Here is a 27,869-nt window from a genome sequence, read left to right as displayed (position 1 = left end):
CCTCTTTGGGGATGGATCTTCTCCAAAAGCCTTTCAATCCAGGGATCTTCATGTAGCTTTCCTGAATTACATTTGTCCCTTATAATTGTTCCGAACTATAGTATGATGTATGTGTAATACAATTTTTTTTCTAAGATAAATAGAAGCCAAATAAATACTTTACATAGTTAAAAGCCATCTAAAAAGTAATCTTGGAAGGGAGGATACATCCATTTACTATTTGCATGACCTGGGGCATGTTAACCTCTCTAATTTCTCACTCCTCTGTAAAATGAGATTAACTTTATGGGGTTGTAGTGAAAATTAAATGAGATGATACGATTTAGTACTTATCAGAGAGCTTGGAGGCATGGTAACATTAGCTATTGTCATAGTCAGTGGTAACAATGATGACTATGCTTGTAATAGTAGTATGAACTGAGTTTCTGCTTATTCACCCATATGCTGACCTGGGATTAATCTCCATTTTCTTGAGTAATGTTGATGTCTGGTTTTCTCAGAACAATAGTGATAATTTCAAAAGTGTTAAACTGCAGGATATTTCCGAGGCAGAAATAGTAAGTTAGGAGGTTCTATTATAGATAAGGGAAGAGACCGAGAAAGTCACTATGCTCAGCACCAGAAGTTGGTAAAAGGAGGACTCATTTGGCAAAAGTTCTAGGGCAATGGTGAACAAAATGCAGTCCGTTGGCTTTTGGGTGGGACCCTGGACCTGATTTCCAGAATTAAGGAACACCCTTAATTTGTGTTAGGGAAGTCTCCGGTCCAGAGAAAGTCAGCCTGCACTGAATTTTTTTTCCTCTTAGCCACGTGCCCTCCACAGTCCTTCAGCATGCTACTGACCAGGTGTAGCCCATGGAGGAGCTCACATGAGTGGGTTTGCTTGGCAGGCAGTTGTCAACACCAACTGAAGTCAAGTCTGGAAAGTGGGTATGTGTGAGTTTGGTTACTTTTTAAATAAAATTTAAATTCCACTCTGCTGTCTAGAAAAGGTAGGTGGTTGATGAATATCTTCAGTTTTGAAATAAAAGTATTTTTTGATGAAAACATTGCTGCTGCTATTGTTTGCAATGGGGGAAAATCCCTTTATAGGACCGACACAAAAATATTTCATTAAGTAAGCCAATTTTTACAAATAAGTTATTAGGTTGGAGTGAGCCAGATTTACAAATGCCCTGTTAAGCCACAAAATTTGCTCAAAGTTGCAGCATTGTAATTCAATAGTGCATTCTCGCTGTGTTATTTCTGAAGTGAACAAAACAAAACTTCAGTGTCGGGAAGATAATAAAATAACGTTTCAGCACATTTGGAGATAATGTTATTATTAGAAGTCTTAAACCTAATTATCAGAGCAACTATTCTAGGTTCCAATAAATTGACACTCTGAAAATTTCTAAAAGAAAAAACTAACCTCTGATAATTTTCCTCTCAATTCATGAGATAAACTATTGCTTTCTGTTTATTTAATTTTTATTGTGAAAACGTTAAATGTACAAAAAAGTACAGAATATAATAAATACCCATATTTAACAAATGCTAATAACGTTTTACCATATTCACCTCAGATTTTTTTTTAAAAAGACATAAAACATAAATATAGTTGAAGCCCAAAGGTAACTGCTCTTCTGAAGGTGGTTTTTGTTTCTGTCTTTTACTTATCCATATATTTATAGCCTAACTCCATGTGCATTTATTCCTAAACAATATATGCTATTTCTCCGTTTTTTTTTTTTTTTTTTTTTTTTTTTTTTTTTTTTTTTTTTGAGACAGAGTCTCGCTCTGTCGCCTAGGCTGGAGTGCAGTGGCCGGATCTCAGCTCACTGCAAGCTCCGCCTCCCGGGTTCACGCCATTCTCCTGCCTCAGCCTCCCGAGCAGCTGGGACTACAGGCGCCCGCCACCGTGCCCGGCTAGTTTTTTGTATTTTTTAGTAGAGACGGGGTTTCACCGTGTTAGCCAGGATGGTCTCGATCTCCTAACCTCGTTATCCACCCGTCTCGGCCTCCCAAAGTGCTGGGATTACAGGCTTGAGCCACCGCGCCTGGCCTATTTCTCCGTTTTAACTGCTGTATAGTATTCCATTTTATGAACATGCCACAGTTTAATTATTTTTATCCTCATTAGACCATGCTTGTTTTCAGTTTTTCTTACTATTTAAAAAACACTGTGATGAACATGTTTGTGCATATGTTCAATAGTTTATCTGGAATAGACACCTAAACATGTAGTTACTGAGTTGTTTGATATGAACATTTTCACCTTTAATTGCTCTTCAAAATGGCTATAACTTACACTGCTGTGAATTAGTTGTCAGCCATGTGAAGAGTTGATACTGTCTGAGGGAAGGAAACTAATATCTCATTGCTCTGATCAATCATTTTATGAAAGTTTAAATGTTTCCAGTATAAGAAACTGTCATTAAAGTTTTTCAGTTTTTCCCCATAAGTCTCACAAGTCAAACTGATATAAAAATTACTGTAATATAAAGTGCTCATTAAAAACAAAAACTCAAGGTTTAGAAAATGAAAAGTATTCTATTCAAATACATACAAAGCCATACAAAAGTACAAAATATTAGAAATATATTGAGGTCTAGACGAGTGAACCCTACACAGAGCAAACCAAATAAATATTGAGTGAATTGTTCATATTGTTCAAATGAACAATTCGCTCAATATTTATTTGGTTTGTTCTGTGTACAGTTTATTCTTCCTTTCATCTAGACCTCTTTGCACCCTGATTTCCAGACCAGGCAAATTGTGTTTCCATCTTTAGCAAGCTCTTGACTGATATTTGCCATCACTGAACACAGGAAGTTCCTCTGAGGCATTTGCCACTTCCCTGGTTGGTGACTAAGGTGCAGGTGCAGAATCAGCACATCTGCACAAGCAAGCAGATGGACTGTTGCTGGACTCACACAATCGGCCCCTTCTTCCTCTAGCCAGAGCAACTTTATCTTGAGCATTTCTTTATAAAAATTTTGAGACTCTCTCCTCTTCCTTGATTCCTTTGGATATTCAGAAGTTGAGAGGTCTAACTTGCTGTCTATCCCCTATTCCTAAATTTTGAGCTCATTTCTACAGACAAGTCAATTTGTGGATTTGGGGGTTGTTGATTCCTTAGCCTGTAAATACTTTGTTCTTCACAGAATTGTAAAACCAGTGAAAAATGTGTCTGCTTTGTGGATCCATCTCTCCTTGTGCTTTCTACTACAGGTTGAGTATCCCATATCTGAAACTTTAAAATCTAAAACTTTTAAAGAGAGTGCCAACATGACTCTCAAAAGAAATGCTCATTGGAGCATTTTGGATTTAAGATTTTCAGATTTTTAGATTAGGAAAGATGAACAGGTAGGTATACTGCAAATACTCCAAAATCTGAAAGAAAAAAATCCAAAATTTGAAACAATTCCAAAATATCCAAGCACTTTAGTTAACCCAAACTTGCATTTCTTTAGTAACACCCCTTCACTCAAGGTCTTGCATTCCCTGTAACTGAGGAACACCAGGCTGGAAGAGAATGGAAGAGAATGTCCTTGTGTTTGTGTTCACTTGTAGTCCAACCATAACAAAAATAAGTTAGCAATATACAGCTGAGAAAAAGTAAGACAGATTGGTTGGACAACCCAATTAATGGGGAGTCATGGAGAACATGAGGGTAGTTTGTCCTGTGGAGCTCTCTTTTTCCTTCTCAAGTGGGGGCTAGAGAAGCCACTCCCTCAGCATTCACTCAGGGCTTGTCACTCATGCCCGCATTGGTATTATACCGTGGGAAGAATGCGCCTGTCTTGGCTCCAATTCCTGGAGGAGACTTGGAACATAAGCTCTGAATGGCAGTCCTGGAGGACAGTGGTTCTTTTTTTTTTTTTTTTTTGAGACGGAGTCTTGCTCTGTCGCCCAGGCTGGAGTGCAGTGGCCGGGTCTCAGCTCACTGCAAGCTCCGCCTCCCGGGTTCACGCCATTCTCCTGCCTCAGCCTCCGGAGTAGCTGGGACTACAGGCGCCCGCCACCTCGCCCGGCTAGTTTTTTGTATTTTTAGTAGAGACGGGGTTTCACCACGTTAGCCAGGATGGTCTCGATCTCCTGACCTTGTGATCCGCCCATCTCGGCCTCCCAAAGTGCTGGGATTACAGGCTTGAGCCACCGCGCCCGGCCGACAGTGGTTCTTGACTGCCACAGAACAGCAATCTTTGGCACCCAAGTTATTTTTTTTTTTTTTTTTTTTTTGAGATGGAGTCTCACTCTGTCACCCATGCTGGAGTGCAATGGCGCAATCTCAGCTCACTGGAAACTCCGCCTTCTGGGTTCATGTAATTATCCTGCCTCAGCCTCCTGAGTAGTTGGGATTACAGGTGTCCACCACCATGCCTGGCAAATTTTTGTATTTTTAGTAGATATGGGGTTTCACCATGTTGGTCAGGCTGGTCTCAAACTCCTGACCTCAGGTGATCCACCCACCTTGGCCTCCCAAAGTGCTAGGACTACAAGCGTGAGCCACCATGCCCAGCCAGCCCCTAAGTTATTCTTAAGCATGTTCCTTTTAACGGCTCTGGTGCAGGACAAATTTGGCTGTGTGTCAGTTGCCGAGGTAGGAGTCCGTGACTGTCTTGGAACCATCCATGGTTGTCACAGAATGCTTATCAACAGTGCTCTGGTGGAACCAAAATTCTAAATGTGACTGTGCAAGGCCCTTTGAACACCTTGCCTGTGCATGTTGAGGAACAAGGGCATAGCTCCCTTTTATTTCCAAAATTCTTCAATCTGCAAGTGCAGAATTTCACTAGGCATGAAAATGAACTCCTGTAGTGTCCTGTGGAACTCAGAGTGAGTTTCTTTAGAGAGTCTGAGCAAATAGTTTCAGTCATCTGAGTAAATAGTCTCTGATGTATATCTCACGTCTGAGAACCCACAAGTAGCTGTTAATTCTGGTTACCACCACCCCAGTCCCTCGAGGGACACACAGCACAGTAGACGTGCTAGATTGATGCACACCTTTTGTTACAGCATTCCTTAGATCTGTGGCTTCCTGCCCTGGTTAGCAATGGAGTACCAATAACCTCAAGCAAAACTGGCATAAAGGTTTATTTTGATTGCTAGCTCTGAACAACTGGGGGTGGATGCCTGGAGCACTTTGGGAAGCATTCAGAGGTTATTAATGATCTCAGTAAGAATACCGCCAGGTGTGATGGCTCACGTCTGTAATCCCAGCACTTTGGAAGGCTGAGGCAGGTGGATCAGTTGAGGTCAGGAGTTCGAAACCAGCCTGGCCAACGTGGCGAAACCCCATCTCTACTAAAAATACAAAAATTAGCTGGGCATGGTGGCGTGTGCCTGTAATCCCAGCTACTCGTGAGGCTGAGGCACGGGAATTGCTTGAACCCAGGAGGCGGAGGAGGTTGAAGTGAGCCAAAATTGCACCACTGTACTCCAGCCTAGGTGACAGAGTGAAACTGTGTCTCTAAAATAAGATAAATAGCAACATCTGCCATGACAGATGGTGGAGAATGTGGCTTATGTGGGAAATATTTGCTATCCCTGTCCTTGAAAGCTCCTCTTGCCACTAGATTATAATCAGATTCAAGTAGCATATTCCATGCTGTCTTTCCTTTGAGCTTCTCTCTGGTTCTCGGCTGACTCTCCAAGTGGTATGGCCCATACTTTCACAGAAAGACTGCCCGAAGGCTGCCTGTCTTCACCAACTCCAACTCTAGGAGATAGGATTATGAAAGACATCAATATGGAAAGAAATAGCCCCTTTAGAAGGTATATCAAAGAGGAACAAAAACACTTTTCCTGTATCTTTCCTATATATATTTATTTTTTCACTAATAGCTCCAGCACGCCTAATACTATTGAATCATGTCATTCTTGATGCATTTCAGAATTTCTCCTCTTTGTAGAGTAGGGAGAAGCTTTGAGCTTCTTGTATATTAGAATGTGCCACTAATAATTTGGGATTCTCAAAATTCCTTATACTTTAGGAACCTGGTAACTTGTGGCACTAGAAATGGTTACAGTAGCGTTTACCAAAGAATAACCACCCTTAAGTTACAGTCTTAAATTCTGTTATTCTTCAGTGTGGTACAGAGCAACATTGACTTGTGCAGTATCCTTTTATCTGTCCCCATACATAAGGAAAAGCATTTTGTTTTCTCAATTTCTAAGAGGTACTTCCCTATGTCTCCATATTGAGATGATTCTGATACAGTGGTGTCTTCTAACTAGTGCTTTTCTTTCTTTCTTTTGCCACAAATGCTGTCATTAATTCAGGAGTACATTGTAGAGTTTACAGTGGTCTAAAATTAGAAATACAGTTCTGACTGTCCTCGGGGTTTGCATCAGCACTTTTTTCTCATTCTGAGGATGCATCCATGAATGGAATATGCCCTTATGTGCTTACTGTTAACCCCTGATTCTCCTTTTAGCTTAATTACTCTTTTCCAAAGGGTCCTCTCGTTATAGCCTTGTGTTAAACATTATATTGCAAATCATAAACACACTTTGATTGTTTTCCCATGGGCTGGTTCCAGAACATCAAAACCTGCTTTATGACATTCTGAAAGGTGGGTTTGGTAGCTACAAATGTGGTAGCAAGATGTGAGGCAGCAAAGGCCATTGACACCACTGATTGAATTTGCACACTACATAAGGGTTTAGCAATGTGTGTCCAAATACGTTAATTTACAAACCAACTGGACCACATTGTACCTGGGTCTGTAGCACTCCATGGTGACACATGTGGATCAAAGATTTGGCTCTTAAGCTATGTAGGAATAATTTGTTTTATGTCATTGCACACTGTTGTGTCATAGGCACAGTGCCTGCCTGCAGGGAAATGTGGGGTTGTATCATTTCTGAAAATAATAATTGGAGAATATTTCTTTTTCTTTGCCATGAAACTGAGGGGGAGTTGTCATACAAATTGGTTTCAGATGTTGGAGTTGTACTGATTGAGAATTTTAGGCTTCAGTCATATGCCATGCTGTGAAGTGCTTTGCCAAAGTAATGACTTGTTAAAATAAATAAAGTAAGTGTCTCATAGTTTGGGAAGTGGACTGTAAAATCTCAGTTCTTAGTTCTAGGTAAGGCTTGTGGCTGCTTTCTTAGATGTACCAGGTGCACATAAAATGTATTCCCCCACATCCCCTCTAACCACCCTGCAACTCCTTGTAAAGTCAGCTGAGGCTTGTTCAGGAAAGAAGGTGTTGGAGCAGAGGGCTCCTGAACTCTTACAGAAATGCGGTGATATTGTTGCTCTTCTGTTTGCTGCTTTTCCCCACAGGGTGACTAGGTCTCTGTAAAGTGGCACTCTTTTCTTGCTTTTCTGGGTGTGTGATTTTGGGGAGAACAAAAATAATAGCTATGTGCTATTTCATTCAGTCCATTCAGAAACTCCGATGATTTTTACCAGTGTAAATAAAGTTTGTGATATATGGAAAATATTAATGTGACATTTTGTGCTATCAGGGAAATGTCTCAAAGGAGTTTTCCCAGGGGAGTTCAGGAATGCTTGCACTGTATCTTTACTTTGAAGTTAGAAGATCCATTGGTAAAAACCAGGGCTTAGTAAAAAGGCAGGAGAGTTAACAAACACTTGACTGTTTTTTGTTTTTTGTTTTTTTTAACATGATGACCAGAGAGAGTGAAGTATTTAAATAGGCATACTTTTTTGTAGCTATACTTGCAAAGACTTAGAATCTATTGTCGGAGTCAACTTGGAATCTTCTCAGAACCTCTCAACTCTAGAGTTCAGAAATGTGTAAGTCTAGGAACTGCTAAGTCTGTCTCAGGGATCACTCACAAGGAAAGCAGGGAACGTTGTTCTTTTATTCATGTATTCCAACACCCAGAATAGTGCTTAGCTCATTATATAATAGAATTCAATAAATATTTGTTAGATGAGTAAAGGAATGAGAAGGAAAGCAAATGCCATTTTAGATTCCACTCAGCACTGTAGATATGAGCTTAGTGAAAACAGTTCTGCTCCTATCCTGCCCTTGAGAAGCCCTGTGTTTAGCAGTGTAGTATTAATGCTGCCACAGAGTTTGGCTGTCTACACAAGTATTTAGATTTTAAAATTCTGCCATGTCTTTGGGAGGTTTAGTAGACTGTGTGTTACTCTAATGTGGCATCCAGGTCTAGACCAAACTGTTAGGGAGCAGCAGTTGAGTATAGCCTCTTTTCTGGCTGGAGGGTCTAACCTCACTGAGTTCACAGCTTTTTTTTTTTTTTTTTTTTTAATCAATAGTGCAGGAAGACTTAGTAATATCCCAAATACTTAACCAACAAATTCCTGAGGGGGATAGAGGACCAAGTGCTCCCTTCCAAGGGAGATGGAATGGAATGGTCAGGAGCTCAGTGGTCTCAAGTTTGAGACTCAGTGATGCACAGATAGAAACCATACCATGCAGCCTAGGCAGGGCAACAGAAATAGACAGAATTGACGTGTAATGGTCAGAATGGGATAGATGTTCTTGAGCAAGAGCTTTGGGCAAGCCTGGGCATTTAGGTAAGTTAGATGCGAGGAGTCTAGAGCAGAGTGTTAGTCATGCAGTGTGGCCTCTACATTATACCTTTATAGATTGTGTTTTCTTCAACCAGGAAGTACTAGTCATGCATCTTTTATTTTGCTAAGCTGCAGTTATAGTGAAATGGAGTAAATATCAGATAGACGAAATATCCTGTCTATAGCACTCTTCAGAGTCATCTCTACTTTTGTCTCAAGCTTATTTCACAAATCTGTCAATTATTGTTTAAAAACCTGATAGCACTTCCAATTGTTCTTATCCATGATAGGCAAATTGAGTCTGATACAATTGACTGTTGCCCTCTTGGCCAGTTTTGCATCTGTTTGTAAACTCTTTCAAATATCATGATGCTTATCATAAGTCTACTCTTTGGGTTCTCCTTTGAACCAGTTGTAACATCTTCCTAGTTCTCTCATTTATTAGCAAGTTTAGTAAAATATTTGACATGGATTCATGCTATGCTTTTAAAAAATTATTCTTTACCAATACGGAATTTTAAACTTAGAGAATTGATAAAGCGGGAGCTAACTGATTCTAAGTGATCTGAAATCCTCAAGTATATTTTATTTTTGAATACGTGATATGGTAGCAAGAGGCTTTCTCTGGGCAAACATGGCATTTTTTATTGGCTCAACTAGTCTTTCTACGTGCATAAACCAAAGAAAAGGAAGGAGCAGAGCCCTGAGGGTCAGAGGAGGTATCAGGTTTCATATGAATACATGGAAGAAAGTCCTGTGACATGTGAACGGATGGTTATACAGGAGAATAGTGGAGATAGCAAAAGTCATCCGGAGGTGTTAAAAACAATGCTCTAAAGGGACTTAAACGTCCCTCCAAATTTCTTGACAGCTGGTGAGTCAAGGTCCTAGTCATGTAGTTTCAATTTTGTTAACTAAGATTTATATTTTAGAGGTAAAGCATCCTCAGTCTTATAATGAGAAAACCCATTTTGCTATTTAGTTTATGGCCAACTTTGTTAAAATATGTATACTTAATAAAGCAAGGACTATACATGTTTCCCTCCACTTAATATGACGTGTCTTTTATTCTAAATCATAAATGTTATCTGTGAGGATTATCAGAGTGAGAGCTTGTTCTGTTCTTATTGGAGAGACATTTTGGATAGAAATCTTCCCTCTCAGTAGAGTTTGTATAGAACTGTGAATACTAATACAAATATGTGAAAATAGTCCTTTTATAGGAGCTTAGTTATGTTTGTTAAAGTTATCCCTGCAAATAATGGACATGAGGGTATGATGAATTTATGGAAATTTTGAGATTTGTTTATGAATTGAGGAAGATAAACTTGTGTTATACAGCCAGTAGAGAATTTCTGGCTTGTAAAAGGGAAGATTTGGGAAGGATATAATCACTTTATTCAAATTGTTTAAATATTTGCTGGGTCATTGTTCATAGGAGAGATTAGACTTATTCCATGCAGTTCCCAAGGACCAAACTAAGGCCAACAAGTGCTTGAAGTTACAAGGAGACATCTGTCAATTCAGTGTCGGGTGAATTTTTTCACAGTTCATGAGAGTGCTTGTCCCAGAAGATTGTGGACCTCTGGAAGCCTTCTCAAGAGCAGATGATGGATCACCTACTGGTAACCTTATAAGGGACCCCTGTGAGAGGAAACTCAGCCCAGGTTGTCTCTAAGGTCAAAGACCAGTTGTATAATCCTATGATGGCTTTGCTTAAAAACATGCATATGTTTTATTAAAACATTAGGAATAATGGAGAAGGTTTACTCTTTCTTCCATGATTTCTCCTGCTACACATGAAAGCCACTGTTATTGCAAGTCATCATTCAGTCTTTCCAGAAAAATGACTGACATTCTGAGGCTTAGGAGGAGGTGTTGGATTTCCTGGCAGATGAAGAAGCCACTGTTCTGTAATCATTCTTTGTGTGGGCCCAACCGGATTTTGGCAACAGACGTACTTGATATATAATTGTGGCAGTAGCCAAAAAATGTAACCAGGATTGGCAGTCCCAGGGACCACATGGCTATCTTGGAATGTGACAACACAGGAATTATTTTCTGAAACCAATTGCCCTTCTTTTGGCGAACTTCAGATATAGAATATAGTTTTACCCACTACCAGGGGTTAAAGTTAGGTATTGAAGGGAGTGAGGAAAGCAACAGTCTCCAAACTCCAAGTTTTAAATCTCCTACTACTTTTTTGCCCCAAAAAGGAAGAGTAAGATGGAAAGAGTTGGCGGCAAATGTCAGGATTTAAAGAACCTAATGATGCTATGCTGTTTTCAAAAAGTAGGATTAAATATAGATTCAAGGAGCAGTGAGCTTGGCAAGAAGGTATTGCACTTCACAGGCATGGTAGGTTACTGCTTCTCTAGAAAAAGTTCAGGTTACTGGGCAAATTCCAAACACTTTATGAGCTTATCTTAATTTATAGCTGCAGCTTGATGCATGAAAAATAGTTGGTGACCAAGTTAGGATTTTGATATAATCCAGCCCTCTTGAGAGCCAAGCTTAATCTAGCTCACAGGGGTTGACAAACTATGGCCCATGGGGTTATTTGGCCAGTCACTTGTTTTTGTAAAGAAAGTGTTATTGAAATGTGGCATTGCCTGTTCATTCAAGTGTTCTCTGTGGCTGATTTCGTACTACACAATGGCAGAGTTGAATAGTTACAACAGGCTGTGTGGTCTGCAAAGCCTAAAATATTTCCTGTCTGGCTCTTTACAGGAAAAGTTTGCGACCCTTGGTTGTTTCAGATTGTTCCACACTTTATCATAGCCATCTTTGAGAAGATGCTGTTTATACTGTTATGAGCCAGAGGGGGAAGTTAGCAGAAATTATTAGCAAGGCCTCCCACAAATATTTTTACATCTTCCATCCTCTCTGCTCCTCATTCCCTGTTGCTTAGACCTGGTCTCATGTTGGCACCTGTTCTCTAACATAAGAGTTCTTTTAGATGCCACACATCGTGGAGACATAGCCTAACAGAATAAACTATTTTGGCCTATCTGCTCTTTTCTGCCTAGGTTTCTTTATAAATTTTAGGGGTAGAGTGAATTTATTTAATGTTTGTTGTATTCATTAGTGTATGGAATTGGACTGGTGTTACCTAGAATAGTAGCGACATGTTTTTTCTTTCTTTTTTTTTTTTTTTTGAAACAGGGTCTCACTCTGTTGCCCAGGCTGGAGTACAGTGGTGCGATCTCAGCTCACTGCAACCTCCGCCTCCCAGTTCAAGCGATTCTCATGCCTCAGCCTCCTGAGTAGCTGGGATTACAGGCATGTGCCGCCATGCCCAGCTAATTTTTGTTTGTTTGTTTGTTTGTTTAGTAGAGATGGGGTTTCACCATTTGGCCAGGCTTGTATCGAACTCCTGGCCTCAAGTGATCCACCCACCTCAGTCTCCCAAAGTGCTGGGATTACAGGTGTGAGCCACCGTGCCTGACCAGTAGTGACTAATTAATGAACAAGGTGACTATTTTGCTTATTAACAATGGATAGAATTTTTTCATTCTATGTATGATTACAGTTCACTTGAAATTTCTAAAAGCATGTTCTTTGCAAAGAGAACAGGTTTTTATTAGCAATTATTTGCCTTTCCCCTGTAATGAAAATGATCACAATAATATTTACTTTGTGTCATACCGAAACAATACTCCTGCTGTTGACATTTGTTTGGTTAAGCCTTAGTATATCTCCACTATATTTGAGATGATGGTATTGTTATACATTGCTAGAAGAGTTTCAGCCAGTCTAGACAGTTAAAGAGTGTGTCTTTCTTCCTTGGCAGATATTATCTAAGAACCTCCTCGATTCGTAACAGCACACATAGAGATTTATGGCTTTAGCTGGCCAAATGAATGTTGCTTCAGCCTGTGATTTGTGGTCTGGTGAACAACCGCAGAGCATGTCCTTTACAATTGATTGACCTTTTGCATAGCTTATTTCAGGCCTTACTAAGAGCATCTTAAACTGAAAAAAAAAAAAAATCTCTGACATACTTTTATATTATTATTTGGGAAATGACCCTATTAAGAAAGTAGCCTGTGCTAACTTCAGAAGAAGTTATTCTTCTTTAAAGACGTAATTTTCTAACTGTATTTTGAGTCTCACTTATATCAATGGAAGACTTCAGCTGCTACCAATAAATTGTCACACAAATTTCTGAGTATATGAGTGTAGATATTTTGAACATTTTAGCATGCTTTGGGTATACAAATCTTGTCCCAAATCAGAGATTCTCTCTCTGCATAAACAGCTGATATTGAGGTTATGGTGAGTTTTAAAAATAGAAATCCAGTAAGAGAAGACAATTAGTAGAGAAATGGTTTAAATTATTTGCTGTGGGAGGTGGAGGGGTGCCCCAGGAGTGGAGGACAGAGACATTCCAGATGCCAAAGGGTCTTGATGCATTCCATGTCACCCTGAACATCAGACAGACGAAAGCTGTTGTCCTGACAGTGCATAATGCTTTAGAACTTAACTTCTATTTTAATTGTAAAAATAGTGTATGTTCTAGGTAAAATAAAAATTTACATTATATAGAAGTTTACAAGTTTGAAAGAAAAAAAAAAACCTTCCTTCTGCTATCCAGAGGTAGCCATTGTTAAGTTTTATTTATATTTCTGGAAATGTTTGTGTGTAGTGTATAGATATTTTTCCTTATAGATGGGAAAGATGATATTCTGAAACATTCTCTCCCCAACAACATATTTGCTTGTCTTTTCTTTATTGTGTGTGAGGATAGGATCTTGCTATGTCACCCTGGCTGGTGAACTCCTAAGCTCAAGCAGTTCTCCCGCCTCAGCCTCCTGAGTAGCTAGGGCTACAGGCATGTGTCAACAAGCCTGGCTCATTGTTTTATTTATTTATTTATTTATTTATTTATTTATTTATTTATTTATTTTGGAGAGATGGAGTCTTGCTGTGTTGCCCAGGCTGATCTTGAACTCCTGGCCTCAAGTGATCCTCCCACCTTGGCCTCCCAAAGTGCCGGGATTACAGGTGTGAGCCACTGCACCTAGCCCCTCTCTATATATATTTGTTCCCCTTTGTATCGTTTGTTAATTCAAACAGTGCTGCAGTGAAAAATGTTCATGATTATATATCTGCGCAAGTGTGAACATGTAATTATAGGCTAAATTCCTGAAAGTAAACTCACAGAGGCAAAAGCTATATGGATTTTAAATGTGAACAATTACTAGCAAAATTTGCTTCCAAACTGGTTGCTGTAATTTTTATAGTCCCAGTTACAAGGACACTGAATGGCCATAACTGGAGACTCTGGAACAGTATCATTATCGTCAGAGGTAGCATTTATTGAGCGTGTTTTGTGTGTACTCTTCCCAGTGCTTGCTTTATTTGTTGTAACTTTTTAAGTTCTCACAAAGATGCTATGAGGAGGCAGGCACCTATTTCACAGGTAAGGAAACTAAAACTGAGTCACAAAGAGGTTACTTAAGAGTCACACAGCTAGTGAGTGACTAAGGGTTCAGATGCTATTGGTAGTGAGAGAAGTGTATCACAGTCATCTTGGAGGTGATAGAGATGATAGTGAAGTCCCAGAAATAGCTGTGAATGTCTACCTCAGTAAGAAGGAGAACTAAGAGACAATGTAAAATTTATTCTTATGGGCAAAGTGATGTTGAGAAAAATAAATGCATCCTTGTACATTTAAAGAGGATGAGAGAGGATCTCTTAGAATTTTTTACTAGCCACTGACCAGAAATTTGGAATGAAAAATGTACTATTTGGAAATGAGGTGAAACTAGAAAGACTGTGTGTTTCTTTATCTTTTAAAAGAGTTGGATGTTTAAAAAAACAAAAGTCAGTGTTCTTTAAGGCACTTTGTACTGTACAAGTTCTCTTTTCTGGCGAAGGGCTCTCCCATCCACAGAATTTGGGATAATAGGAGCAAAGTATACAATCTAGAACAGAAGTTAAAACAGTAGTTAGTGCAGGCTGAGAGCAAGAAGTGTCAAGGTGAATTGCATCCAGCAGGAAATCTTGTCCATGAATATTCTCTTATAGGTGTCTATCAACCTCCTAAGGTAAAAAGAAGAGTTGGATTAGAGAAATAATAAAATTAATGTTCAGATCCCCCCTCTCCTCTCCTCCTACCAGAGAACAATTGCATTCATCTCCTTCTGGCCTATGTTTCTACAGAGCTACAGACTCTTAATGCCTCACGAAGGAGGAGGAGGAGAGTTTTGGTTCAGAGATGGGAGTTTCACATGGCTCCTGCAGCACACATCTGTATGCAGGGACCAGTATTGCACAGTGGAAACTGGAGATACATTGCCCAAATTCAGAACTCTGAGGATCACGTTAGTACATTTACAAGAAACATTCACATACTTTAGCTTTAGCTTGTTTGGTTTTCTCAGCACTGAGGCATGAGAAATAAAAATGAAGCCTTCTTCCCCTTATTTTGATGACAGTATCTACGTGCACTGTTAATCTATTTGCATTATTAAAACATTTCCAAACTGTAGACTTCTCTCTGTGTACCAATCTTCAGTTTCAAGAATGATCTCTCTTCTGTAACTGTTAAATATTAAGCTTACAACAGACAGGCTCTTGTGGGACCTCAGACATGCGACTTGATTTTGTTTTAGTTTTGGAAATTTGCCCTACTTTGGGGGAATGGAGAGATCTGGCACCTTCTACTTCGTTTTATAGGTTCAAATACCATTGAATATCACTGTGAGTTTTGGCTTGTTAAATACATTGGTAAGAGTGGGATTTTGCTAATTTTAATACTCCCTTTTAAGAGGAAAGAAGGGTTTAGCATTTATACTACCACTATAGCTATTTTATTAACATGTTAAAGTATAATCAAGGCCTATTTCTAAAAACTCATCAGATTTCCTAAACGTTTTGAAACCATGGGAGTGTAATCCAGTCTAACTTCAAAGCCTCTTAGTCCCCATCATCTGGCTTGTTCAGTCTCCAGATGAAATTCACACAACTGCCTGAGTTGAGGTATCAGTTACTGCCAGCTTTTAAGGCACTGTAAGCAATAGTTACTTTGCCCCCTTGTTGTGACTACTTAAAAAATAGTTTTGAAATTACATTTCTTTTATTCCACCTGTGTAGACCTGTCTGGAAAGATTTGCTTACAGAAAGTGTTTTTTCAAGGCACAGTATAGGACTGAAATTAAATGCCCCACCTTGAAACCACTCTCCTGAGGGTTGGGATTCTGACATCAGGATATACAGCGCTACTAAAAAAGATGTTAAAACATAGGAGGTAGTCACTACTTCATTATGAGACAGCAGCTGCATGTACATGGCACAGCCTCTTCTCCACTGGGATGGGATATCGATTGTCCTCAGGTGCTTTTTGAAGGTGAAGCTAAATAACCAAAATTTTCCTTTTCAGGTCTGTTTGATCACACAAGTGACTCACAGCCACATAGATGTGCAAACATGCATAGAAATCCCTGACTGCAGTGCCATCTTCTGCTGGGCTCAGTGTTCATGTGGAGCAGAGGCCACAGCCAACGGATAACTGATTTTTTTTTTTTTTTTTTTTTTTTTGAGATTTGGCTTCAGATTGGCATAGATCTCCCATCCACAGAAGCCTTGGGGAGCTTAGGGACTGGCTCCAGGTCACCCTGCTCTGTAAGAGGCAAGGCTAGCTGGGACAGTTTAGGAATTGGTGCCTGAATTCTTTGGGTTTCAGTTCTTTTCCACTCAGAGGCACTACCTTTTCTATCAAAACTCCTAAGCTATCACAGCATGAGGGCTGCGCTTCGGACTAATGTGAGTTCATTTTACTACCTTCCATTCAGTGTCAGGCTTTCTTCTTCTACCTCTTCATCTGAAGCAGTACTTACTTTTTGCCACATCAAATGAAACTCTTCTTCAAGTTTTTACTGCCTGCTGGATTCTGAATACACTAACGGGAAAAGTTTGGTTAATAACTGGCTGAATCCTATGGTCACCTTTAAGGCAAGTTTCCTTCTCTCATGGATTCCATCCAGGTGTGTAGTCTAACAGTACTGTCCAGTGTGACATAGCCCCTGAAGGAAAACAACTTTGCACCACTTAAATTCTTCTTGATCCACGCTTCAGAAAACATCCCCTTGTTACACCTAACTCACACTTCAGCATTCTTTGTGGAAATTGAGGTGGGAAGACCACCCTAGTCAAGTAGGCAGTCTAATCATTTAAAGCCAATATTTAAAAATAAATATGTCCTACCTTTGTGTCTTCTCAAGGCTTGAGTGGGTCATTGTCTGGGTGCTCTGGAAGTCGGATGTGTTTCTAGGTGCTGTGTGTGTATGTTGGGTGGTATGTCACTTTTTTTCCCCCTTTTTAGGACCAAGAAGAAAACAAGGGAGCTACAAGTTGGCCTGAATTCTACATTGATCAGCTCAATTCCATGGCTGCTGTAAGTAGACTTTTATGTTCTTTGACACACCATTTAAAATGCAAGTATAGTACAAAGTACACAGTTGCACAATAAATTCGATTGAGTATGACCTACCAAATGTCAGTACCTTTCCAAACTCAATCCTAAACATTCAATGCTGGGGAAAGGAAAGAGGGTAGGAGGGATACTTGGCAAAGTGATTTTTCCAGTATGTTTTAAATAAAATCAGCACACACTAAAATATAATTGAGTTTAATGTTGTAAGTGAAAATGTAGTCTGAAATCTGGCTTGTATTCAACTTTAACTTGCAATTGCTCTTACCAGTCACTTGCAGCTTGGTTATGGCAACACTATTTTAAAAGTTAATACCATTTTAAAATAATATGATTAAGTGATTTTTTTACTATATTCCTCCCATTCTCTTTCTTACTGAGAACTTGGTTATTTCCTGGCTTCTTGATTTTACAGGGGACCAAGTACTCTTTTACTCATATAATAGGTCAGGAATTCATGAAGTAAGTGGTTTAATGAAAAGGCATCATAATGGTAGTGCTGAGATGTCCTTGGAAAGTCTTTAGTACATGGATTGTTGGTTCAGTAATTGCTTGATATATATTCTCAATGCCTAAAATACGAATTCTAAGTGCATGGATGTCTGTGATGTCAGCATTGCCAGCAGCTTGAGGGACACCTATTCATCACAGCTAAAATTCACAGCAGAAAATAAGTCATCAACCTTTGAGCCTTAGTAGCTTAAATCCCATCCCTGTTGATAAGATTTAGAGGTTGCCCACAGTAGAATGCAGTCTTTGTCTCAGTGGGCACACTCATGATTCTAAGAGTCAATCTGTTATATTCATGTTTATAACATGCAAGTAGATGATAGCTTCAAAAACACTTTCTTCTACCTCCTTCCTGCCTTCCCTTTTTATGGAGAATAAATTTCTTATCATTCAAAACAAGCATTTTAAATGGTCTCCTAACATTTTCCTGCTGCTGGAATAGTTAAAAACTGATTAGAATATGTGAGTCATTCACATGTTTCCTAAACTTTTAGAGGTCTTGACTTTTAGTAACTTCCTCTTTTTTAGCTTTTTTCTTAGAAGATGCTTCTTCTGTTGTCATACAATGAATAATAAACAGCCTGGTTTATATATATATATGTATATATAAAAATTGTAGAAGAAACTACATAAGTTTTTCCCCAAGGGTTTCTAGTCTAAAAGCGTAGCAGAAATGGACAGAAAATAACCACCAAATCCTTCTTATTCAAGGCATCTCACACAATGCCAAAGATGAGAAAAGGGTGATCTCAGCATTTGTGTGAATATGCTAACAGAACGTGAGATTTGTGATGACCACCAGGGATTTTCTGTGCATCTGCCTAAGCAATAATAATTCGGAGCCATTTATATTTCCTGCATATAAAGGCTATTTTCTGAATTCTTGCTCCTGGCTGTTAGGAAAAAAAGAATTGTTTCTCTTTCTAATTAAATCTGCATTGTTTGTTATCTAACAAGAGAAGTTGCTTATTTGTTAATCAATTCCCTTCTATAAATGGGGAAATACTAAGTACTATGTGGATTTTTCCTTTCTTCATGTATAGGACAGTTAGATTAATTTTTCCTTTAGTGACTTAATCCCTGCCTTGTCTGGAGTAGACTTGGCTCATTTGTGTGCTACAGGGTCCGTGATGTGCCAACATGTGGCCCATCTTTAAGAGCCTCCTCTCTCCTCCATCCAGCTCCTTGAACAATTCTTTGCCACATTCTTGAGTGCTCTACATTTTAACTGCTGTGTGTTTGGTTCCTAATCCAAAATCCTTCCCAAGAGCACCACAAGTCTATTAAATTGTCAGTGACTTTGTTACACTTTTTGTGTCAAACACCTAAGAAAGCTTTCTAATGTTCCTTTTAGGACTGAGCCAGCATCTTTCCAGGGTCAAAGGTAAAAGGCATTAATGGTCCATGAATTAATGAGGCCTCAAAATTCCTGCATACTTCAGGAAATAAGGAGATCTGATGAGCCCAGAAACCCTGTGCTGGGTTTTCTGTTTCTCTCAACATTCTGATTGCCACCACCGCCTTGCATAGTTCTGGCTAATCACTAAGATGTCTGTACTGGAGAATTCTTGATAACACACAGCAGAAGTCCTGAAATATTGTACCTGGGGCCATGGAAAGGCACACAAGTCCTCCAGATCCTTTCATGGCCCAGCAGCTAGACTCTTTGGTTCTCTGCTTAGGGCATTCTTGAAGGAGTGTTTGTCCACATTGTCATCACCCATTGTCTGCAGAATCAGCAGCAACTACTACATGACAAGCAGGGTAACAGGCACTTTATATGTTGTTTGAGGTCCCACCAGCATCCTATGCTGTAAATGCTATTTATAAATAAGGAGTCTGAGACTCCAGAAAGGTTACCTTGCCCAAGATTATCTAATTAGGAGGTGGTCATCTAATTGGGAATTTAAACCTACCTGTCTGAGCCCAAAGACTTCTTTCCAATTTGCCTCTCACTCATTCAGTTTTTGAAACCCTGTGGCATGTGAAAGAGGCCTGGTTATCCCACCTTGTCCCCACCTGCAGGCCTAGCAAGGCTGACTTTTCTGAGATGGTATAGGCATCTGTTTTCTTTAATGCCTTAAGAGTCTGATAAACAGTCCAGGTTGAAAACAGCAGCACTTACTAGTCTGTGAAGCCAGCCTTTTGTGGAACAAGTTCAATTACTTTATGTAAGCCTCATTACAAGAATGCTTTGTTCTTTAAAGGACCCCTGAGTGATCTGTTGTCTTTTAAAGAGTGAAAAATAGTATAATAAAGGAGTGCAGCCTAACATCTAGGAGGACCTGGGCTTTTTTATATGTGGCTTCTCCATGCTTTCTCAAGAAAGAAGACTGTGAGGTGAAGTTCAGTATGCTTAGTGGCCTGGCTTATTGATTTCCCACCAAAGAAACTATTCAAACGGGAGCTAAGTTCCAGACTCCCAGCAGGAATGACTTCTGGGCCACATTTGTGCATCTCTGTCAGTTCCAATGTACACCTCAGCAGCTTTGACAGAAAGACCCTCTGCAAGGATGCGCTTTATCCTTTGTCTGCTTCTCATGTGAGCACGTGTTTAGTAAGTGCATAGAGCATTCAAAGAAGCCTCCACAAGGCCTGTACGTACCAGATATTTGGCATAGTAGTCATCTTCAGAAATGTAGGCATCTCCCTTATCTACTAAAAGCTGCAAATTAAACCTTCTTCCTAAATGTGAGGCTTGAAAGCTTTAAATTTTGTATAAATTATTTTACTTTGAAAAGTCACATTTAGAACGTCAACTTCAGCTACATATCCTGAGTTGTCTCAGCACAATAAATATAACCTCAGAACCAAATCTGAACATAGAAAATATATCACACATAGAAAATGTTGTAGTTTCTTCTGTTTTGAGAGAAAGGTTATGTTCCTTACACAGTATTGGGAAAGGAAGTTCCAATTTAATTTTCTTTGACATTTCATAAGTCTCCCAACTCTAGTATGGAGAAGCTTAATATAGACTGCTGCTATTCATGTGTTCCGCCCTCTCCAAGATTTTTAAAAGGATAAATACATGCAGTTTTATTTGTACTAGTGACCCACAGTAAAATGTGTAGTCATTAATTTGGTGATAGTTTTGTGTCATCAAGCATAGGAACAAGGAATGATCTTCATAAAAGGCTTGGTTCTCAGCTACAGATTCAAAGTGATTTCATAAGAGTCCAAATGAGTTCAGTTGTATCATTGGAGATTAAATGTTCTTGGCTGGATTTGTGTGAATTTTCCAGGGGATGGGTCTCTGGGAGCTTTGGGAGAATTCATTGGCTGTCTCTGCACCCAGCTTCCTTCCTCACCATCCCCTGGTTACAGCTGTCCATGAGCATCACCAGCAAGAGGACAACTTTACAGAAACAATAACAAGATTTTAAAAACTGAAAAACTACTGGGTTTTATTTCAGTTGCCATAAATGATACTGGTGTATTATATTTATTTTGCTTTGACCTTTACCCTTCTCATTATGAAATCATATTTAGGTTTTAGTTAACATTTAGTTACTTAATGCTGATACTATTGATTGTCACCCTTGATGATTTATGGTCCCGAAAGAAAGGCTAAGACTGGGTCATTGAGACCCATGGATATGAATCAAGCTTTTCTTTTTTCGATACGGTCACCCCAATCTGTTTCCCAGCCAAGCATTTCTATCAGAATTTATAATAGATAAAAAGATTAAAATAGACAAGCATGTGTTCAGAATAGCATGAAGAAAAGGGACCGGGAGCTCCATGAGTGGAGGATCCTGGAGTCATAAGACTGGGGGTACTTTAGTACAACCGGGTGATCAGAGAGTCAAAGGGAATGGAAAGGACTTGACACCTTACTGGCATTCACAATTTTATAATAACCACAGTCTTACATAGAACCTTGCTCCTGCGGCATCAGCATTGCCTAGAAATTTGTCAGGAGTGCAACTTCTCAGACCTCACCCCAGACATACAAAACCGGGCTCCACAGTTTAACATTATCCTCAGGTGATTTTCATGTACACATTAAAGTCTGAGAAGCACTGCTCTAGCAGATCCCTGGGTAGAAACACACACACACACTCCATATCCTGATTTCTAAATGATATTGAATAATTTCTAGAAGTTAAGCATTTACTCTGAAGGAATTATCTATCCTGGTAATAGCTCTAAATGAATTGTTCTTCTTAAAATTAATTTGATGTAACAAAATCCCTTTGGTCTTGATCACACTTTTTGGCTGAGGAATAGGAATGGTAGTGTGGGAGGACTGCTGCCCACCTCCTGTTTTTAATAATGTGATGGTATTATCTTTAATTGCCAGAATGTTGTATTCAACTACAGGTTCAGTCTTATTTCTATCAAATACAAATAGTAGTATCTACATCAAAGGGTAATTATAGAATAGTTATACAAACATTTGGGCAACATCATCTCTACTAAGATTTCTAAACTTTTCCCTAAAGCTTTATTTAAAATTTGAAGGACTTAACTTACTTACTCATAGATTTGTTGTTTATATTTAAAGTGATAGTAGCAAATAACCTGTAGGTTTGTCTTGTTTGCACTGTAATTAAAAAATAGAATTTGAAGAAGTAACTTCTGTTTTCTTTGCATAGAGAAAATCTCTGCTGGCTTTAGAGAAGGAAGAAGAAGAAGAGAGAAGTAAAACTATAGAGAGTTTAAAGACAGCACTGAGGACAAAACCAATGAGGTAATTTTCCCCTGGAGGGCACTTTTTTTTTTTTTCTCTCCCCGTCCTTCCTTTTTTTGCAATAGTCAAACCTTCTAGGAAGTTTTAAGTTAAAACCATAAAATTAAACCATGAATAACATACTTTAATCATTAACATTTAATAGTTATTTTCTTCTGTGAAAAGGTATGCAGGCAGCCACTAGGATGGCTTAAAAAAAAAAAGAGAGACTTTAGCAATGGCAAGTTAGTAGGCAAGAATGTAGAAAAATTGAGACCTTCATTCATTGCTGCTAGGAATGTAAAATTGTGAAGCCATTTTGGAAAAGGGTTTTAACAGTTTCTCAGAATGTTAAATATAGTGTTGCCATATGACTCTAATTCTACTCCTAGGAATATAGCCAAGGGAAATGAAGACATGTCTCCCAAAAACGTGTATGCAAATGTTCATATCAGCATTATTCAGATAGCCAAGAGTGGAAATAACCCGTATATTGATCAGCTGATGAATGGATAAATGAAATGTTACATATCCACATAATAGAAAATAATTTGGCTACAAAAAAAGGAATGAAGTACTGATACATGCTACAACATGAAACGACCTTGAAATATAAGTGGAAGAAGCCAGTAACAAAAGAGACCACATACTGTATGATTCTATTTATATGAAATTTCCAAAATAGGCCAATCCATAGAAACAGAAAGTAGATTAGTGGTTGCCAGGAGCTGAGGAAGTGGGGAAAATGTTCTCTTTGGGTGATTAAACTGTTCTAAAATTAGCTAGTGTTGTTGGTCACACAGCTCTGTGAATATACTAAAAACTACTGAATTGTTCACTTTAAAAGGGTGAATTTTATGGCATGTGAATTATTTCTCAATACAACTATTTTTTTTTTTTAAAGATGGGTAGACTTTCTGGCTATAGTGATTCATTTCCTTTCTGATAATCAGCTTCTATGTTGTGCCTCCTGCACTTTCATTCCTTTAATGCCACTAGGATTTGGTGAGGTGTTGGGATTCTTATAAGTACGTTTCATGAGCACAGGTACTATGAATGAAGTCAACTGGTTTAACGAGCTTGGCTATATCTGGGTCATGTGGTTGGGTGAAAAGGCTAGAAAATAAAGATTCCCTTTTTTTATTTGACTATAAAATGCAAACTAAGAATAGTCTGATTCATGAAAAATACTGTGTAGTTGTGTGACAGAGATCTAGACTATCCTAACTATATCAGCGTTTGTCTCAATTGTGTTCTGCACTCTCAGATGTCAATCGATATCCAAGCCTAAATACGTTTGGAAAATTATGACATAAACAGGTTATGTTACTTCTGAACTTTTCGATAGCTTTAATATGTACATGTGCATTGTGAGTTAGTCTCATTGATTAACATTAAGTGTAAGAAATATTAATAACGTTAATATGCAATAATAAAGTATTGCTTTATTATTGCATATTATTATTGTATTCAGTGTATACAGAATATTGGGATTTCATGCAGCATGTCATATAAGAGAACAGTTTTGTTACAAAATCTTTGGGATGTAGATTATCATTTGTTCAACAAGCAAATATCCTAAATATCCTGGAATTTAAGGAAGCTTTTGACTTTCATTGATAGGGTATTTGGATCAGTGATCAGCACTTAAAAGTGCGTCAGCAGTCAACCTATAAAAGCACATGGGCCAGACATGGTCACTCACTATGCCGGCTACTTGGGAGGCTGAGACAGAAGATTTGCTTGAGGCCAGGAGTTCAAGACCAGTCTGGGCAACATAGCAAGTCTCCGTCTCTTAAAAAAAAAAAAAAGTTTAAAAAAAATTGACTGGGAACGGTGGCATGCACCTGTAGTCCTGGCTACTTGGGAGGCTGGGGTGGAAGGATCACTCGAGCCCTGGAGTTCAAGGCTGCAGTGAGCTATAACAGAGCAAGACCCTGTCTCTCTTAAAAAAAAAAAAAAAAAAAAAAAAAGGATGGGGGGAGGGGGCATGAGAACTGTGTACTAAATAACACAGGAGCAGCAGATGATTTTAATCTAAGACAAGATATGTTTTCTGAGTATTCTCTTGCTTCTGATTTTTTTTTTTTTTTTTTGAGGCGGAGTCTCGCTCTGTCACCCAGGCTGAAGTGCAGTGGCACGATCTCGGCTCACTGCATTGCTTCTGATTTTTTATGAATATACGATCTGTTGTTTGGTTCTTTGTACCCATTGAGATATGTTTATCACAAATGGAGGGGTTTTTTTTTCACACTTTTGGTTAGACCTGACCATTGGGTCTGTGCCAAGGAAGAGGCATAGAATTAAAAAGGCTTCATCAATGTAGGGCTTTTGGCACGTTAGGAACTAAATCTTTCCCCCACCCTCCAGACTTTTCTATTAGGGGCTATTATAAAACCCCAAAGGCACTTAAGTGTGGTGCGCTTCTCTTCATGACAGGTTTGTAACCAGATTCATCGACTTGGATGGCCTGTCGTGTATCCTCAACTTTCTAAAGACCATGGACTATGAGACCTCAGAGTCTCGAATACATACTTCTCTCATTGGCTGTATAAAGGCGTTAATGAACAACTCTCAAGGCCGGGCTCATGTCCTGGCTCATTCTGAGAGTATTAATGTAATTGCTCAGAGTCTGAGCACAGAGAACATTAAAACAAAGGTGGCCGTGCTGGAAATCTTGGGCGCCGTGTGCCTGGTTCCCGGGGGCCACAAGAAGGTTCTGCAGGCCATGCTGCACTACCAGAAGTATGCCAGCGAAAGGACCCGCTTTCAGGTGGGTGTTCCCTTAGCCTTCTTCACTCACCCCTTCTTTAAAGTCTGCTCAAACACGTGCTTTTCCTGTCCCTGAAGGGGGAACATTACTTGAGATGTCCCCTTGTGGTGATTACTCACAGTGTGATTTAAACATTCCCTTCTTCTTAGGTTTAAGAACCAGAGAATAGAGTATACTTTCAATAGTTGATCAATCTGGGCCTTTAGATTTGCAGAACTTGAAAATGTGGCCTTTCATCCTACATGTCATACAGCACACATCTTTTGAACCCACCAAACTGAGTGTTTCCTGAAAATTTTATAGCTTGCCATTCTTGAATTAGGATCAATATGAATAATTTTTCATATTTCACTATATTACTCAGATGTAAAAAGCAAGCAGAGGTAATGAAGCGAAGGCTTTTGTATACGTGTATGTATGATGTAATAATTTTGAAATTAGAGTTTTTAGGACTCTTCTTAAGGAGAAAAAGGGTGGCTTTCTATGGGTCAGTGTAATCCTGACTAAACATAAGATTTTAAAAGTTAATTTTTGAGTATAAAAAAGTTCATAAAATGAGCATAAGGTTAGTAATGTTTCAGGCCTTTGTTTTTATATTTGTATTTTTGATAGACATTAATTAACGACTTGGATAAAAGCACTGGGCGGTATCGAGATGAAGTGAGTCTCAAGACTGCCATCATGTCCTTCATTAATGCAGTGCTCAGCCAAGGTGCAGGAGTGGTAAGAACCTTCCACAAATTAAAAATATATTAGTAAAGAATAATTTATAAAAAGTGATTATTATGTAGTCTAAAAACCACAAATACATATTTTATTGCCCTTTTATTTTCAGGAGAGTTTGGACTTTAGACTTCATCTTCGCTATGAATTTCTGATGTTAGGAATTCAACCTGTAATAGATAAATTAAGGGAACACGAAAATTCAACATTAGATAGGTAAGTCAGACTGTTAGGATGTGAGAAAGTTTCGGTGTTTTCTATCTGTGTAATGCAGTGCCTCATCAAGTGCTGGCCTGTGGTTACTTGTGCCCTGTCTGTAACATAAAGAGCTTGTATCAGAATGTTAGTTCAGCTAATGACGTCTTTATAGTAAGACTTTGTTGATGAGGGAAGCAACACATTATGTAGAGAACTTAATGTGGGTTTTAGCGTTAGACCTGAATTCATATCCTATCCTAGTCCTGCCTCTTACTCCTGTGTATCCTGGTGAAGTTACTCAATTTTTCTGAATTTTGCTGTTTTTATAACTGCAAAAAAATAGTGCTGGTGGTGATGATGATAATGACAATTATTTTCCAAGTCTGTTGTAAGAACTGACTATAAAACCTATGGAATCACTTAGCCCCTTTGATAGGCATTCTGTGAATGTTAATTTCCACTACCTTGTTCGCTTGTTTCCTTGTTTGCTATCATTTCACTATGTCTAAGCTATCCCAACTTGCTTTCAGAGCTTTTCTCTACCACGTCTCTCCTCTCCTGTATATTCATATACTCCAGCATGCTCTTCTCCTTGATATTCTGTGAACATGTCAAAAACACTCTTGCATCAGGGCCTTTGCACTTGCTATTTCCTCAGCTTCGAAAGATCTTTTGCAGATGTCCAAATTGTTTGTTCCCTAGTTCCCTGGAGAGAGACCTGTTCTAACCACTGTGTGTACATTATTCACCTCACCTGCCATCATTTTCTATTTACTTTACATAAAATGTATCCTGGGTGTGTAGAATACATAGTAGGAGTTCACTAAATATGTGACTGAATAAATGAATGGCACGATCATTTCTTTTGTGAGCTTTAATTCAGCTGGAAGTTAAGTATAGGTATATGGGCATGTTTTTCTATAAAGGGAATCCATAGTGGAATCTGAACTTGATTGCTTTTAAATTTAGTTTTAATTTAATAATTGCCTACTATAGGCTAGGCATCCTAGACTTTTAAATTTTTCTCATATTGTGATCTGTTTCACTCAGGTGATGTCTTTTTTTCTTAGAAAGAACGTAGTTAAGTTGAAGCATTCAAATTTTATTACATTGTTTCTTTTGAGATATCTCTGAAAAGTCAGGAAAAACCATGGTATTAATGTCCTCGGTCTTATGCACCTGTGTTTGTAGGATGTTCTACTTAATAATTTTTCTTTCATTATTTTTCAGGCATTTAGACTTTTTTGAAATGCTCCGAAATGAAGATGAACTAGAATTTGCCAAAAGATTTGAACTGGTTCGTATGCTTACAATTATTCTGGTTTGACTCATCAGTTCACATTATTTCTCTTTGTGTGTTGTAGAGTCCACATGGACCAATTCTGCCTAAAAGCAAAATCAAAGCTCTGTTTTGTTTCCTAAGTGGCAGGATTAGCTTCTGTTTGCTTTGAGTTTACTTTACACTGGGGGAATTGAGGAACTTAGATGTTTGATTTGATTTCTTTTTCCTATAAAATAGGTTCACATAGACACAAAAAGTGCAACTCAGATGTTTGAGCTGACCAGGAAGAGGCTGACACATAGTGAAGCTTACCCACATTTCATGTCCATCCTGCACCACTGCCTCCAAATGCCTTGTAAGTGTGTTTGTGACTCATGTGTGCTTCTGAATGTTTGGACATTGGCCAAAGGGTTCTGGCTCCTGCACAGTGCTGATTACATTGGATGCACACCAGGGATTCCAAGCCTTGGTTTTATGACAGCCCAGTATGTGTGTCTACATGGCTTAAGGGTTGTTACAAAATTTTTTCAATGAAACAAATTAAAATTTTGATTTTAAAAATAAAAAGTATGCCTTACAATCTGTTTAGAAAGGGGTTGAGGGTGCCTCTCAATCAAATAAATGATCATTGCATGTCAAAATTCCATACTTTGGGAAGCATTGGTGCAGATGTTACAAACATCTCTCTGGTTCGGTGGCTCTAAAGGGTGACCAGCACTGACAAATATTTGTCCTAGCTTAGAAACAACTTGAAGATTTTTTTTCACT

The 27,869-nt window shown here is 38.7% G+C and overlaps 1 protein-coding gene across 3 annotated transcripts in view; it reads left to right on the top strand.

Annotated features, from left to right (window-relative positions):
- LOC105473635 (dishevelled associated activator of morphogenesis 1) overlaps positions 1–27,869 on the top strand; it is a 180,744-nt gene that overhangs the window by 107,918 nt on the left and 44,957 nt on the right. For all 3 annotated transcript variants that reach the window (XM_011727500.2, XM_011727498.2, XM_011727499.2), the window contains exons 4-10: positions 16,833–16,904; positions 22,052–22,146; positions 24,565–24,898; positions 25,511–25,621; positions 25,734–25,837; positions 27,050–27,116; positions 27,339–27,456. In XM_011727500.2, the coding sequence (XP_011725802.1) occupies positions 16,833–16,904; positions 22,052–22,146; positions 24,565–24,898; positions 25,511–25,621; positions 25,734–25,837; positions 27,050–27,116; positions 27,339–27,456 (901 nt within the window). The remainder of the gene's footprint in view (positions 1–16,832; positions 16,905–22,051; positions 22,147–24,564; positions 24,899–25,510; positions 25,622–25,733; positions 25,838–27,049; positions 27,117–27,338; positions 27,457–27,869) is intronic.

Source organism: Macaca nemestrina, chromosome 7, assembly GCF_043159975.1.
Source record: "Macaca nemestrina isolate mMacNem1 chromosome 7, mMacNem.hap1, whole genome shotgun sequence".
NCBI classification, from domain to species: Eukaryota; Metazoa; Chordata; class Mammalia; order Primates; family Cercopithecidae; genus Macaca; species Macaca nemestrina.
This window is presented reverse-complemented; position numbering and strand designations above follow the sequence as displayed.